We start from the raw sequence: 16,068 nt of genomic DNA, 5'->3' as shown, positions 1-16,068 counted from the left end.
TGTACTATTGCACTAATGTGTAAATTCCAGTAAGTACAAATAACCATTTCTCTAGCTTTCACTAATTTGTGCAGATTATTTGATTTGCAGATAATCTCTTTAGAGAGAGGTAAGTGGCTCTACAGGGGATAACAAATCACAGCAAGGATTGTTCATTCATGTTGAGTATATCTCACTGGCAACTTAAAATGCAGCCCCTCTGGAGGTGCTGCCTTTCACCTCTGGTAGGCACAACCTGCTCACCCAACAATTTAAGGAGCTGGATGACTGGCTTCTTTAGTTGTAGCTGCTTTGATGGCACATCCCTGACCATGCCCTTGCCCCTTCCTCCCCCATGCACCGAGCATTTGGAATTGGGCTACAACTCTCTTCATCAACTCTGTTGATCAACACAACACATGAGCTCTCAGGATTGTTCTGCTAACTTCTGCCAGAACAAAAGCAGGTAGGTAACTTCAGGAAGATGTAAAAGTGCCAGCACTTCATCTTCTTTCACGTCCATGCAGAAGAGGTAAGACCTCACACAGGGTGAAATTATGATTGCATGTGTCCGAGGTTGCCCAGGCTAACAGAGCTGGAAATCTACCATTCCTCAGTCACAATTTTACTTCTTTGTCTTACTCCTCCCTATTTTCTCTTATTGCCAATTCACCTGAAATGTTCTAGCTGTGATTTTCTGCCAAAGTATAATTTCTCCCAACAGCCTGAGGGATATCAAACATTTAAGAAATGTCTGTTTCTAAAGATAGAGCTGATCTAATTTCTTGGAAGTCTTCCTAATGATACTTTGAAGTGCTGTAAGCCAAACATGGAAATTATGGCAAAGCAGCTTTAAAACAAGCATGCTTTTGAGCAGTTTTAGAGTGTGCTATCTTGTTATTAATAACACTTTCCATTCAGTTTCCCAGTCACAATGGAATGTGCTTTAATTTTGTATGAAACTGGCACCCTGGTGTGCTTTACTCAAGAGCTTTACTTCTGAGGTGATTTAAACTTTCAGCTCCTCCTGTAGGAGTATTTGCAACATCGTGGTTGTAACAGACTCTCACAGCTTCTGACACAGGAACCACTTAGAAAAAGACAGACACAGCAAGCTTTCAGCAGCACCAGCACTGTGTTCAATTAACTACTCCTTACAGTTCAATAAAACTGTCATTCATCTCCATTTACATACTGGAGTCTCACCAGTACCATTTTGGTGCATACTTCCATAGAATTCCTTCCTAATCTGTAAACCAGTCCAGATTTCCTAAGAAACAGGTTTTGAGATGGTAAGAAAGATACTTGCAGTATTTTCAAGTCTCTTCTTTCTTCACAGGAAGGATTGGTTTCAATTAAATCAATCTTAGAAGAAAAATTCATTAACATAGTGCAGTTTCTGTGAATAAATAAGGCCAAAAACTTTTCAAGAGACACCAAAACTTCAAAGTTTTCCTTGCTTATGTCTTAACCTCCAACAAACTCCCTTCCTTCAGGGAACCCATCTGTCTTTCTCTGTAAGCAATGGGAAGTAAGCGTGTCATCACCTTATACATAACAGTCAGCACTGTGTTATCAGCTGAATCCATGATTTCTCATGAAGCACCACTAGCCTGACTCCTAAGATCAAAGTGTTCTCTGCCTGACTGTGCAAGCAGAGAGAATTTAAAGGAAGGCAATAGTACAAGGGTACAGAATAATTCAGGTACAAAACATTCCCCTGGCAACACTAGGAAATAAATCACATAAATAATAATAGCAAAATAAACCATTCTTCAAAGGAAACACAGCTGAAGGGAATGAAGCAACCAGGTATTTTTACAAATGGTGCTTTACCAGTGGCTGCAAAATAAGGTTAATGCTGGCATTTTTAAAATCTTTGACGCACACATATTAATTATACATTCAGGACCAAAGCGTTGGCAGTGTCCTTGCTGTATTTGCAGCTTATGTGCATCCCCAAGTACCGGGAAGATAAAAGACATTTTCATATAATGTTTGTTCAAAGTTCTGAGAAGGCAAACTACCCCTTAATGAAATCCATTATTTCTAGGGCACAGGTTTCCAAAAAGACAAGGGACACCAGTGCTCATGACACAGATGGTAGATGCATCTTGCAGCCTAAGGGGCAGGGCAGCAGGAGGTGAAGTATTTCTGTGCCTTCTCTAGAAGCATCACACATTAAAAGTAAACACTGGAAGAGAGTATTCCCTTAAAAAAAAACTGGCAAGAAACAGCTAAAACAATACTCTAAATAAATATATGCTACCAGAGAAACCTTCTATGCTTAAAGCCAGAATAGAGCCACGACTGGCACAGCCCTTTATCAGGATGAGCTTCTGCTACAGCTAACACAAAGGATGATCCATCAGATGGATTCTTGTCTGATTTTGCAGCAGGCTCTTTTCCCACCTCTTCATCCTCAGAGCAAGACACATTGACCACCAGGGGCTTTGATAACCAGAAAAAATATCAGCTATGGAGCTCACACCCAACTCTAGCAAACCACGAGAGAGCACCACACGTGCAACAGAACACGGTACGCAAAGAGAGTGGTTCCCAGTCAATGAAATGGAGACACAGAAGTTCAAACACCTTGCTATAGACTACCCATGGAATCAGTTTTTGAACCAAGACTTTGACTTGGGAGTTACAAAATTGTGTGTTTTGGCCAAAATAGTCAGTTATTTTCATTGTCTGCTTCCACCAGAAGATTGTCCTCACAGAGGACAAAGCATTTCTGCTTGAGGGAACAGCTTCCAGGAGCAGTGCTGGCCATTTTCATTGCTGGGTACCTAGTGCTGACAGGACTGATCATCATGCAGGATAATGAGAAGACTCATACCTATCCAGTATCTCTGGGAGAGGTAAGATCATCCACTGCCATATTCCCAAACCCTCGCTGTTCTCAGGGTGCCAGAATGTCCAGCTCTGCTCCTTTCCTGTCTTGTTCTCGACCAGCACCAGGGATACATTTCCCAGCAAGACACCCTGGATGAGCCATGACATTCGTAGCTAGAAGAAATGGAACATATGAGATTAAACATCACAAACTTTATTCAAAAGTTAACAAAGTTCTCAACTGCTCTTTCCTTGCTTTCCAATCACCAAAAAAGTTGATTTTCCCATCCTTATATAATCCCTTTAGGAAATTCCATGGATGTGGAAGCCTGTAATAGTCAGTATATGCTATTAAACATTGAAACTACTGGCCCTTTTTGTTTTCGCTTTGTAAAGTTGAGTCTAAACAGTCCTTTTTAGTTTTCACATATGTGGCTAATTTTACAGGGATAAGATCATACTTATATTGTGAGCAGTACAAAGACTACACTCCCCTAAGATGCCACCTAAGAGATTCAAGTTAAGACTAACAATGTATTCAGTAATAAATTTTTATATTCCATCATCAGTAGCAGCAAAAAACACAAGGAGAAGCCTGCAATAAGCAGGCATCACTAGTAATCACATCCTCATCCCCCAGATACTCTTTTCAAAAATCAGTTTTTACTTCCCATCCAAGTTTCTGCAGATTTTTCAATTAAAGTTTAGTAATAATTTGGTGGGTTTTTTATTAATTAAAATACTTCAGGGAACCATTTTTCTAACATTTTTGTTATGATAATGTAATTGAATCCATTTCTATGCATTTATCCCCGTATGTAAAATTATTTCATGTAGTTTTCTCATTTTATGACTTTCTCTCTCTCATTGTAAAAAAAGAAAAACAATTTTTCACATCAGGCTAGCCTCACAATCTACAGTATATGAACATAGTCTTCTTATTTTCTTGCAAAAAAGAAGAGGAGCTAGCCCTTTGTTGGTAAAGAGCACAAGTAAAATACCCATATATCTTATATTCAGGAGCTGGGTTTCATCTCAATAACCAGTAGAGGTGAGAATGCTGAAGGATTGAGTTTATTAAAGCTACATTAACAATGGATGTTTTGGACACAAGAAAGTGTTCAGCACAGTGTCTTGTATCCATACATATTAAATAAAGCACTCTATTTTTTAGCACTTCAAAGCCACCACCAAAGCCAGGAGGCTCGGAATTCAGTTTGTATTTTACAAAGGAACACCTGATAACATTACTTCCTTGCTTTGATAGCACATAACATCCATATCCATTTCTCAGCATAAAACAAAACTGCTAAAGTTTGCTTGCTGTTCCTATGTCATGGTGTAAGTTTATTCTGGCAGCCAAATCAGATGTAGGCATCAAAATGACAGAAGTGTTGCTATTAGTCCTATTTTATGATCACAATTTTGGAGTGGGTGGAACAAAATTCTGGATATCCATTATATTAATTATCAGTTCTGAATCTGGGTAAACACTACAGTTTGTCTGCCTGTTCCAAAGCTACAGAGAAAGAAGTGACTTTATACTGCAAAACTGTGACAGAGACTGAAAAATTTAGATGGGTCTCTTCTCTCTCTCCAGTCCAAAAATCACTGGACTTGCCTGGAATCCATTGTACCCAAGGACTGATAAATGTACAAACAGATATGCCAGTTTGTGTCTGTGAAAGCATTTTGTTACATAATTTTGGCCATACATCCCAAATTGATGTGTGAGATTTCGAGTGTTCCAGCAAACCATCACAGGTGCCCACAGCACTTCTGGGGACAAGCTGGTCAAGTCTGGACAGTGGTCAAGTCTAACTTCCAGCTCACTCCCACCACAGTTCTGGGAAAGAATTCATGGAGTCCCATGGCTATTTCCACAGTGTCAGGCAGTGGAAACCACAGCATCAAGTGTGAGGATTTTCACCTCCAAGACACCAGAGAGAAAAAGCAGAGTCGAGTAGGATGCCAGGAACTATTTCAGATTCACAGCATGATGGCCATGGAGGAGGGCTGAGCTGATATCCAGCAACCAAAAACAACACTGGTAACAGAGGCTGCTGACAAATGTTCATGGTACAGAAGGCTAATGCCTTCAAACTTGGTGTCTGCATGGCTACTCCTGACAGGTGACAACCAAGAAGAAGGAGCTTGCTGGGTAGTCTATATTTTCAAATGCTGACAAAGTGAGGCATTTTTAGTGTGAATTTAAAGTGAAAATTTATATGTTTCAGACTCAGTAAAGTAATTTTCCTTGAGGAAATTGGCCAGGACTTAACTATTTGTTTTAATAAGTTTGGAATGCCAGTAGATATTTAAAACCCTACACTTATACCAGAGAAAGCAACACCTCTTACTGAAGAGTCCACATGTCCACTTTCAGGACCCAAGTGCCAACTCCCTCTTCAACACACTACGTAACATTTTTAATACAGGTGAGTTGGAGCAACTTCACTGTGCCATTTTGGTAGTTTAAAATTTGAGAGGTAAAGCTCCCACTAGGCAGAAGCTTTGAGACCTCTGTCTGTTCTGGAGACCTGCCAGAAGTTAAGAGGCAACATCTACATGGTCAGGAGTGAGGGAAGAGCAAGCCTTTGATAGCTGTTAGCATAACACTAGAGCAAAAGCTGAAGCAATTGATGAATTGGAATGAATGCCTTTGCACACATGTCAGCTGTTTGAAGGAAAGAAGTAGCTGGCAGTAGATGTGGGAGATCAGCTCATTGGCAAAGTGCAATATGCAAACTCTAATGAACTGGCTCTGAGTGAATCGACTGGCACTGTGTCCAAATGGGCATTTTTGGCTGTGATTTCCATGGTTTCTAAGCTTCACAGCAGGGCAGTCCAGGTCTTTTCACACCTGCTGAAGTGAACCAGAGCAGATGATGAGCTGGATACCATAGTAAAGACTTCTGAATGAGGCTGGCATTCATTCTGCAGAATACAGCATCAATGATGGCAGATGGCACTACATCCACAGCGCGCCCTGCAAGTAGAGCAGTGGCACATTTGGAAAAATCTAAATCTGGGCTGTTGGTGGAATACCCCAACATTATGCATCAAACATCTCCCTCTGTGTTAAACTAGCAGCAAAATATTCGGAAGCTAGAAACATCACTGAGAAATTAATTAAGCATAGAAGGTAGGAAGTGGCTCAATGGCACCTTGTTTTCTGGCTTTAGAACCCACCAGAGCTGGTGATCAGCTGTTCATATGCAAACCCACGGACTCAGTAAATGAAATGGTTTAAACTGATCTGGGGAAAATGAACAGGAGGGAGAGCCCATGGTAAATACACAGCATATTGAGGCAAAACTCAGGTCAGATGGCTACATGTACTATACTGCAAACACCATCTGGAAGGATGCCTTCTGAGAGTCCCCTTAGCCTCTGAGTTGGTGGAATTTCTGAACTGACAAACAGGAGACTCAATTCATCCCAGAATGAAAAAAAACCCAAAAAACTAATCCTTATCAATATCAACAGGGCTTGGCAGGTGAAATAAAACAAAGAAGGTAGATTTTCCAGCACAAGGTGCATAATTTCAAGACCACTTGAGAACTGAGACTTCCATTTTACTTCCTTATGCAAAAAAAAGAGAAACAAAATACCAAGAACTTTCTGGGTGAAGTTTGAACTTGCTGACACCTGTGAATCTACTTTAATGGCCAGAAATATTCCAGCATAAACTATCTCTGAGATGCCTGACCGAGGACCAATGAGAGACACTTGCAGCAGCATAAATAAAACATTCTGCAGCGACACTCTGGAGAGCTGCTGTTTCTTTTTCCTCTCTTTCTGCATGACAGTGATGCTGACTATTAGCATTATGGTCCTACCTGGCAGGAATACGTACTTGGCCATCTTTAATACAAGTGAAAAAAGGAACTGGAAAAGAAAAACATACTTGAAACAGCGCTTGGAGTCAAGTATTTTTAAGAAGACAGAGAAGAGTCTACAGGCATTTTGCTCCCAAGGAACTGCAGTAGTTGGACCTCACTGGTGTCTCTCTGGCCAGCAACACCTTATGTTGCTGGCCAGATGATGCCCCCAAGTCCTTGCTCCCCCCCCTCCATGATGTTTGGTCAAAGGAATTGCTCAAAATTTGCCTGACAAAGAACAGTGGATTCTTGAAATGTAGACATTTTTATTCTCCTAAAAATAATTACTGTTTCCTTGGGTCTTCTTCACTGGAAGGGAAACAGTAGAAATTGTTTTCAGCTGTGAATGCACTGACCCAGTAAATGTAACTCAGGTATTAAAGAAGCTTGAAAAACACCTCATTGTTGAGGAGAAACCAAAGAGGCAAATTGGAATATGATTTACACAGAATTAGGCAATAGCTGCAGACACCTTTGCCAAGTCTCAGTAAGCTTTGTACATGAATATGAGCTACCTTTGACATGTGAAGTTTATCATACTGATGATATTTTTTTCTTACTAGAAATGAGAAATGGCTGCACACAACAGTACAAGCAAAGACATCTATTACCACTGTTCAGCAATTCAGGCTTGGACTCTTATGAATAATAAAGAGGATCAAAAGGTCTTGTTCCTGGTCTTTGGCCAGATCTACAACAATGCATGATAAAACTCTCTTGTAGTCCGCAGAAGTCTACACTTCTGCTTTAGATGAGGACTCAGGTGTGAAAGCAAAAACCTTTTGTAAATGATAGAATTATAATTAACTGATCTGATTACATAACTTTAAAATGCCCAGCCGGGCAAGAGAATCTCAAGTATTATAGCTACAGATTCTCCCACAGTTTATTCTCACATTATTTCTTGCTTTATTTCAGAAAACAGACAAAGAAAAATAAAAGCAACAATAAAAGAGAAAGTGTTCAGAATTTTACTGTCAGAGGACTGTGGAATGACCATCATTCAAGAGATTTCAGATGCTATAGACCCTCTGCTCCAATGACACAAAAGCCAGGTGGGAAAGGGAGCAAGAGAAGACAGAAAACAGTAAATAAGCTGTACAGATTTAAAAAAGCAACATTTTAAAATAAAAAGTATGATAAGAATATTCTGCCAAATAAAGCACATGAAAAGCTGAGCTAGAGGCTTATCTACATTGCATTTTTCATGCTTGTAAATTTTCAGTGTCAATGTTATTACCATGTAGGCTTCTAAGTTATTTAAAGCTCAAGGAGTAGAGGAGAAAAAGAGACACACTCTGCAGGTGTAAGCATGGGGCTCAGAATGCACTCAAGGAATGATTTATATTATTGACTTACATGCCTTGAAAAAATTGCAGCACTTCTGTATAGAAAAGAGAACTGAATTAATAAACAGAGAGGATGAAAACATCTTTATATCTGTAAATCTGAGTGAGAAGGCAAACTTCAACTATACTGTTCTACATCAACATGTTATATTTATTTTTTCAGAGAGAGTACATTTATATTCAAAAATAATTTCAGATGTTAAAGAAATCTGACCCAGTTTAGTACTAACTTACATAACATAATGGTGGCTTTCAAGAAACAGCTAGTTGAAATGTCCAAATAGCATCAGAAAAATATTTTCATTATTTTAAACACAGCCAAAAGCACAAAGCACATTTACTACCACAGGACTCTGTTTGTATTGTTCTCCAGCACAACTATACCCTTTAAAATGTTTGACTTAGAGCCTACCAGGAAAATGAAACAATCTGGTTCCTAATCACAAAGCAGTCCCTCTTGCAGTCACCTTCCTCTATGGAGGTGCATGCAATACCATTTAAGGCTAATTTCAAATTCACCCCCATGCAGGAACAGCAGCTCTGCTTTTCCTCTCCTTCTCTCTGACAGCCCACCCCAAAGCTGCAGCTCAGCTTTTACTTATCAGGCGTGCCACTGAGATCCTGTCACAGATTCCCTCAAGCTGAGCAAAGCAGAGCCTTTCTCAAAATCATTCTCTAGACTGCTCATGTTTCTGGAGTGACTTCCAAGCAGGAGTAGTAACAACCCACCACAAAATGAAATCTTGCAGGACAGATGCAAGACTACAGCCCAGGCAGGTACAACTGTACCAGCCTCTTGTATGTCTTTATGAGAGCAAGCCACACACTCTGGGAAGAAACAGGCATGTTTCCTATGATATACAGGTACCACAACATTCTTCAAGGCCTGAGGATGAAGACATCAGAGAACATCTCTAAAAAATGGAAGGAAAAGCAAATCGGCACACATGAGTGCACCTGTACAGCAAAAAATGCTGGACTGAGGAAGATGGGATTGCCTTGTTGTCTCAGACATGGAGGGTCAGAACTGAGTCTCCAGCTTCCACACAAAGGTGAGTAATCCCTGGGCACCTGCAACACTTCTGCCAGCTCTCTGACTTCTTTGTGAAGTACTGAGGAGTTGGTGGCCATGATAGCTTGGAAACTGTGCACACCTAGCAAAGGAATTAGTTTTGCCATGGGTGGTGCCTGAGATGGCAGCGCTTCCCTTGGATTTAATTGCTATGTGGTTTCCTAGGTTCCCAAACACCAGTACAGCTTCTAATGACACACACATGGATTTCTTCTTCAAAATGAGGAAATGCCTATCCATCCCATGCTCCTCTTTGCCCTGTCAGCCTTGTACATGCCAGCTGATTCCCACTCAGAGGAGGGGAATCTCAGTGTGGCAGAAGGGGCAAATGATGCTGTGCTTTACTGCTCGAGCTCTAAAAACTCTGCCTTTCAATCAGGCTATTGTTTGGCTTAATTCTTTGCACTTTACACGTGTTCCTATGCTCAATTTCACATGCTTTGCTTCCAGTGAACTTTTACATGTGGGTTAAAAGGTTTTCACTCTTGATTACTGTGACTGTTTGGTTCCAGAAGTATTTCCTGAGCTTTTTGTTGCATCTCCCCTCTCTGGCTACTTCAGGGTAATAGAGCATCACTTCATGGACTATGTGAACCACTTCCTGCATTCACCCAGGATTTAGAAGAAGTGCTACAGTCTCCCTCTTCCATACAGAGTGGGTTTTAAACACAGACTTAAAGGGGTCAACAAGCAAAGGGCTCTACTGAAAGTGCAACATGAAAAAGATAACAAAGGCTGTCTGGACTGCAAGCAAGAGAGATTCTTTGAAGCCAGGATACTCCAGCCAAGATTTAATAAAACAACAAAAGGAAAGAGAAAAACTAACTGAACCAAGAATAAAGGGCAGCATCACAAACTGACTGCTCTGACCTGCCAAAATCACTAAAGAACAAAGAAAATGAAAATATAAGGCTGCTCAAAACAAACAGGAGTGAAGTCCAATACAAAGCTATACACAAAGCGCAAGGCACATTAGGGCCAATCCCAAGTGTGGGAAAGTACAGGTTGTGTTTATCACAGTATCTCCTGTGTACATTTTTATCCTTTTCCCACCTTTTGATGCATGTGGGGCAGTGCAGAGTGGGTGAGGCTGACATTTCCCTTCCTGAGCTAACAAGGAGCCTCCCGCAGGGAATGGGAAGGACAGGCAGCCCTGTGCTCCTGGGGATTGAGCTCAGGCTGCAGGGAGCACAAAGATGGGGTGTCACACCAGTCCTGCACTCAGTGACACCTCATATGCTACGCTCATCCATGCTGTGGTGTCTCCAAATGCTAACACCAACACCACTGCATACAGCTGCCCAGAACCTCAGCAGGGAAGGTCTTTTGACCAGGCTGGTCACTCACCTCCTTTTCCAGTCTGCCACAATGTAAGATTAAACAGCCACACTCAGGGAGGAGAAACAACCTTGAAGCATTAGAAACTTTTTGTGGCTGGTACCCACTGTGGACTGCTTCCTTATCAGCTTTGAGTTCTGCTTTCATGGAAACCCTGGCCAAACCCCAGAATCCTCCAGCCTGGTAAATGGCACTGTGGCAGGTAAGGTTCCTCATGCTGAGGCTGAAGTAATTAATTCCTATGAACGCCTCAGGCTAAAAAGCAGGGTGTCAGCTTCTGCTGCGGTGGGTGTGATTGGTCTAACATGACTGGATAAAAGAAAATTAGGGGATAAGGGGAAAAAGTAATAACTGCAGTGAACAGCAGGTGCTCCACAGCTTCCATGCAGCAGGGGAGAAGAGAGGGGAGTCAAAATTATCAAACTGGGGATGTTTGCTGACCTCCTTGTTGCTCTCAGGAGAGCAAGAAGATACCTAAAGGATCATGAGAGCTGGATCAAATACAAAAGGAAGGGCAGATTTATGGCTGGATCTGATGGTGGAAGAATAAATGAGTCTAATTCACACACACACTTGCTGAGATCCCTTTGCAACATGAATTTTTAGTATTTTCTGTGGGATTTCAGCTGCCAGCAAATCTGCCCCAGCTGTGACATGCCAGGTAAAGCTGTCAGCGGTGACAGGTAAAAGAAAACTCATCTTTTAGTGCCTGAACTTAAGCCAGTTCAATCACAAAGTGGTTGAGGGTGAAAAAATACAGGAGAGCATTACAGTATTTTCACAGCCTCTTTTCTGACTATATTTTCACTATTAGGAAGTTTGTTGGCACCTATTGGAGGAATAAGAGCATAGGGAGGCATATCTCCTTTCTCCTCTTCTGTTGTGTTGAGAAGCGGAATTAAATTATTCTCTGCACAGACAGATTGTTCCAGTAAAATAGAATTTGAAGCCACCAGGGATCCACTGAGAAGGGAAGCTTTTACACTATATGAAAAGCAAGAGACAAAACCCTTGCCAAAACTCCTTCACTCTTTATTACCGACAGCTGCAACGCTGGATGCGTCCGGATGCCTTTTAGGTGCCAAGGGGAGTGACGAAGGTGGGATGGCATGTGAGCAGATGAAATACATGGCAGCTTCTCCCCCGACGGCAAGTTTAATTATTTGCAGTGTTGTATACACAAGGAAAAAAATACACAGATATTGGGGAAATCATTCACTGTGATTCCTGTGTCGGGTGGATTATGAAAAACACTTGTTCTTGCTGGTCCATGGCAGAACAAGGCCTTAAAATATTCAGAACCTGCCTTTGTCACAGATGGGAGGAAAAACAAGGTAGAATATATTTCAAAGACAGAGAACTTGAATATATCAAGAGAGCAAAACCAGAGGCGCTTTGCTGTATGAACTGAGATATCCAACAGAAGTGAACCTAAAACAAACCTTAAGGCAAAGAAACACCTTCTTCTGTGTAGTTTCATTCCAGAGAACTTTCTAACACATCCCTTGTCCTTTCTGCATTTTAAGATCACTGGAACAGATTCTTTTGTCTATTCAGTGCTCAAAGAACAAACAGCTGCACTTCATTAGTATCAGTTTTCCTAAATCCCTCTGCTCCAGGATCCAGAAGCTTATGGGAGATTTCTGAGTGACTGTGAAGATGTGAAATGCTTTAACTCACTAGGCATGGTTCAAAGCCATAAGTCAGAAATAAATCTTAGTGGCTCTACAATCTGTGAAGCTACAGAATAAGAAGATGCAGACAGGTCATCTTTCTGAAGCTGCACTTTTAGGGTTAAATACAACTGAGTCAGAAATTACAACCATGAGCAAGGTTGTCTGGCATGCCTTGTTGTCAGCTTAAGCTGATGTCTTGCGACTGTCTATAGTTTTTCTGCTTGAATATGAACCTGGCTCCATTCTGGATTAATTTCTCTCTGCTGCTGCTAACTTCAGCACTCCTATGAATGAGGATTGGTAGGTTTGAAGTGCAGCAGTATGAAGAGCTGCCAGCCCAAATCCCAGTTGTGCTAGAGAAAGCATGTACTGCTTTTTCTGAATGGCTCAGGGGCAGTCCCGAAGCATACTCTGTCTTGGATGTTGCAAATATAATGCTTGTTCATGCAGTAAGATTCTTCCTCTCTTTGTTTATGTAATGCTGGCTGCCCTACCCTCACAGCATACACACCTAATTATGAAGATTGTAATATATCATGTGATGTAATGAGGACAGGATCTGATAGTTTTTTCAAAGCACATTTTGTGGCATTCAAGCAGATAACCATAGCTTTCCCTTATACAGTGGGCATAAATAAGTATGTTTTATAGAAAATAAAACCAGAGACAGTGGTTGCCTTGCTACTGACCTAGTACCTATATTTGAAAACCTGAGTCAAACACACAAAAAAAGCTCTGTAAATTGCACAAGAAAAGAAGACATTATGACTTGCCTCACAGGGGGAGTTCCTCAAAGGAGCTGGAAATGCTGTGCTGGTCATGACAGTCTTTGTTACTGCTGGTGCCTTGCTGGTGTTAAGGAGGAGTGCACAACCTGGATGAAAGAGAAGGAAGAAGGTCAAACAGCAGCACTCACCTTAGGGTTTCAGGATTTGTGAAACCTGTCCCAAGCCTATGCTAGCTTGCTCCTACCACAGTGGAATTCCAGGAAGCAGAAGGCTTTTTCCATTTCTTATGGATGCAGCTTCACTTAGCCAACAAACAGACTTGGTACCCACATGAGTCTGTCCACCTTACCCCCATTGCTACCTTCTGTTGCTCCAGGACTTCAAATTCACCCTCCTTGCAAGGCAAATAATAAAGTGTATCCTTTATGAACAAAAAATAACTTGAAAGAAAAGAATTTATCTTGACCAAAACCAAATAAAAATACAGGTACAGCTCTTTGCTACTTGAATAATTTCTGTTAACAAGAGGAACAAGGGCAGTATTGGGTTTTGTCTCAGCAGCTTAAGCCTTCAACTGTTTATATAGGAAGGACTAGAAACTGGCATTTAGGTAGGAGAACCAGTTACATAGTAATTGTACATAAAAGTGCAGCCCAAGGGATCATGAAGCAAAGAGAAGAAAAAATAGGATATGAGCAGGGGGAAAAAAACAGCAGTACAGAAAAATAGAGAAAATAAATAGGAAAATCAGGAAGAAAAAAACAGATCAGTATGGTAGAGGATCAGGCAGATAAACATTTGGTATAAAGTCTTTTAGAAGGGGTAAAAATCTGTATCTGGTGTCAGCGTTGGAGACTGAGGTACCCCTTTGTACCCTCAGGATGAAAAGGGAGCAGGACAGTTTTGCTCAAAGCACTCAGAGTGGAAAGATGGCAATTGAGAGTAGAAAGCTGGGATCTGTTTCACTGGAGGCTGAAAATGTAAGTACACAGGAAAGCTTGCCTTGCGTTTCATTCCCTCTCCTCACCATGTGTGTATCATTTCAGCTCTCTGTGCTCCACACTTACAGTTTGCTCTCACACACCTTCTATGGAAGGGAAACGCTTGCGCTCCGCGCTTCCGATGCGCCACGGAGAAGGATGGGACGCGGAGGAGCCTGGCATCCAGCCACAATCCCCTTCTTCGAAGGAGCAGTAAAAGCCAGAGGGAAGCCTTCCTGCAAGAGGGAAAGGCACACAGACAGAAGAAGCCAGTGAGCTGGGGAGTAGGTCCTGGGCTCACACAGGAGCTGCAGTGACTGTTCCAACCCAGTTTGGCCAGGGCATTCCCAGCTCCTCAGTCCTTTCATGTGGAATCTTGCACGTGCCTGACCATGGGGAGGGAGAAACAGAGAGAAACAACCCCCAGAGTGTGGCTGTGACTCCCCACACACCCTGACAAACCCCAGTGAGAGGACACATCTCACTACACACCGTGGGGGTCTCCTAAATGCCTGGGCTCTCAGCTTTGCAGCTGACAGCTCGCTCAAGGTCACATCTTGGAGATTACTTTCCTAAGCATTGCTTCTGCAGACCCACAGGGGGAAATCTTGGAGAGGGATAATTTCCCTACAAGATTCCCTCCCTTTCAGTTCTGATTTCTACTCAGCCCAGCTCAGCAACATGATCTCTTCTCTCTGTGAACACTGATGTGGCCTCAGGTAAAGCACTGATTCCTTTTGTGCTTCACTTTTTTCACCTGTGAGTCTCTTCCATGAGATGAAAGAGGATTGTTTATTTTAATCCAGACTCCCATTCTGTCACTAGTTTAGGATTTCAGTTTCCAGCTCCAAAGAATAGAGCTCTATTAGCTTTTTGCCTTGAAATTTGCCAGTTTTAAAGCAGTAGTAGTCCCATTCAAAGCAGAAGGTTATCTCCTGCCTTCCTTTTACTTCTCTACCTACAACTGCAAGTTATGCTTACAGAGGGTGTAAAGTATTGCTCTTTTTGCTCCAAGAAAGGAGAATTATACATTAAATATGTTAAAATTTGAAAGATAAAAATGAAATTTTATGTGCAAACACATATCCAGGATTTTTTTTTTTTTTTTTACTTTTAACTGTTTGACAAAATCAGAATAAAAACTTCTTCATTTACAAACAGTAGGATAGACCACAAACTTCTATCTTCTGGTCAATTGATACCAGTAATTTCAATAGCTCCTCTATGAGAAGAGGAGGCTCTCGAACATATAATTTGTTGCGATTATTAATTTCTTTTCCACCTGAAAATATATATTTATAAAGAGACTGTCAGACAATGAGGCACCAGTATTCAAGCTCCAGATCATTCAAAATGTTTAAGTACCAGCAGATCCCCTGGCTGAGATTTCAGATCAATAAAATACCTGCCCACATGCCCCAGCTTTGACTCACACACCTCAAAAGAAAATTGCATGGCTTTTGACTGTCATTGGCACATGCATGCGTTCCTTGGTGCACCCAGAGAAAACAACTGTGGAACACAAAACTGCAGCATCTAGACCACAAACATTTGATTTTCTGGGACCTGAATCACAACTCACTTGTCAGCGGAAAGTGAAACAAATCCTCTAAATCCTCTATCTGTAACTTTTTAGTAGGGCTAGTTTTGGACCTGGAACCTGACATTGAGACAACAGCCACATTTTAGTGGTATTTTGTGCACGTATCTAAACCTGTTATGAAAAAATCAAAACCTGTACTGAAGTTAGGGCCTTTTCAAGTTTTTCCTTTTAAAAAATCTCTAAATTCATTCAGCCTAGACTTTAAATGTGAAGCTGTTAAGCAGAGAGTTACTTCCCTGTGTTTCACCCCTCTGCAGAACTTGATTATATTTCATTGCGCAGCCTGAGGCTGGGATACAAAGAAAATGACAAATTATAATGTGCCCTGAGTTCCTACAGAAACAGCTTGGCTCGGTGTCCAGCTGAATTCATGTCATGGCCATTTGCTATCTAGGATGTTGTAAACAAGTCAGAGAAGCAGGAGGAGTCATCTAAGCAGCAATCCCTGCCTGAAGGCCAGGGAAAGCTCACTGTCAATGAACAAGTAAGGGCATAAATACAAACCTATTACTTTCACAGAATATTTCATTCCCTTTTCCCAAATTAATGTTTTATGAGTTTTCAGATGTCTCATGCCCTGGGTGCATTTTCTTTGCTGCTCTTTCTTACCTTGAATAT

General features: G+C 41.4%; 1 protein-coding gene across 1 annotated transcript in view; it reads right to left on the bottom strand.

Moving 5' to 3' along the window:
- Positions 1 to 16,068, bottom strand: part of ALK (ALK receptor tyrosine kinase) — a 306,102-nt gene that overhangs the window by 57,135 nt on the left and 232,899 nt on the right. The window contains exons 7-9 of the mRNA XM_077781748.1: positions 13,952 to 14,083; positions 12,913 to 13,013; positions 2,825 to 2,994 (exon numbers count right to left, since the gene is read on the bottom strand). Coding sequence (XP_077637874.1) covers positions 2,825 to 2,994; positions 12,913 to 13,013; positions 13,952 to 14,083 — 403 coding nt within the window. The remainder of the gene's footprint in view (positions 1 to 2,824; positions 2,995 to 12,912; positions 13,014 to 13,951; positions 14,084 to 16,068) is intronic.

Source organism: Lonchura striata, chromosome 3, assembly GCF_046129695.1.
Source record: "Lonchura striata isolate bLonStr1 chromosome 3, bLonStr1.mat, whole genome shotgun sequence".
Lineage (NCBI taxonomy): Eukaryota > Metazoa > Chordata > Aves > Passeriformes > Estrildidae > Lonchura > Lonchura striata.
Note: the sequence above shows the minus strand (reverse complement) of the source record. Positions and strands in the feature narration are given on the sequence as shown.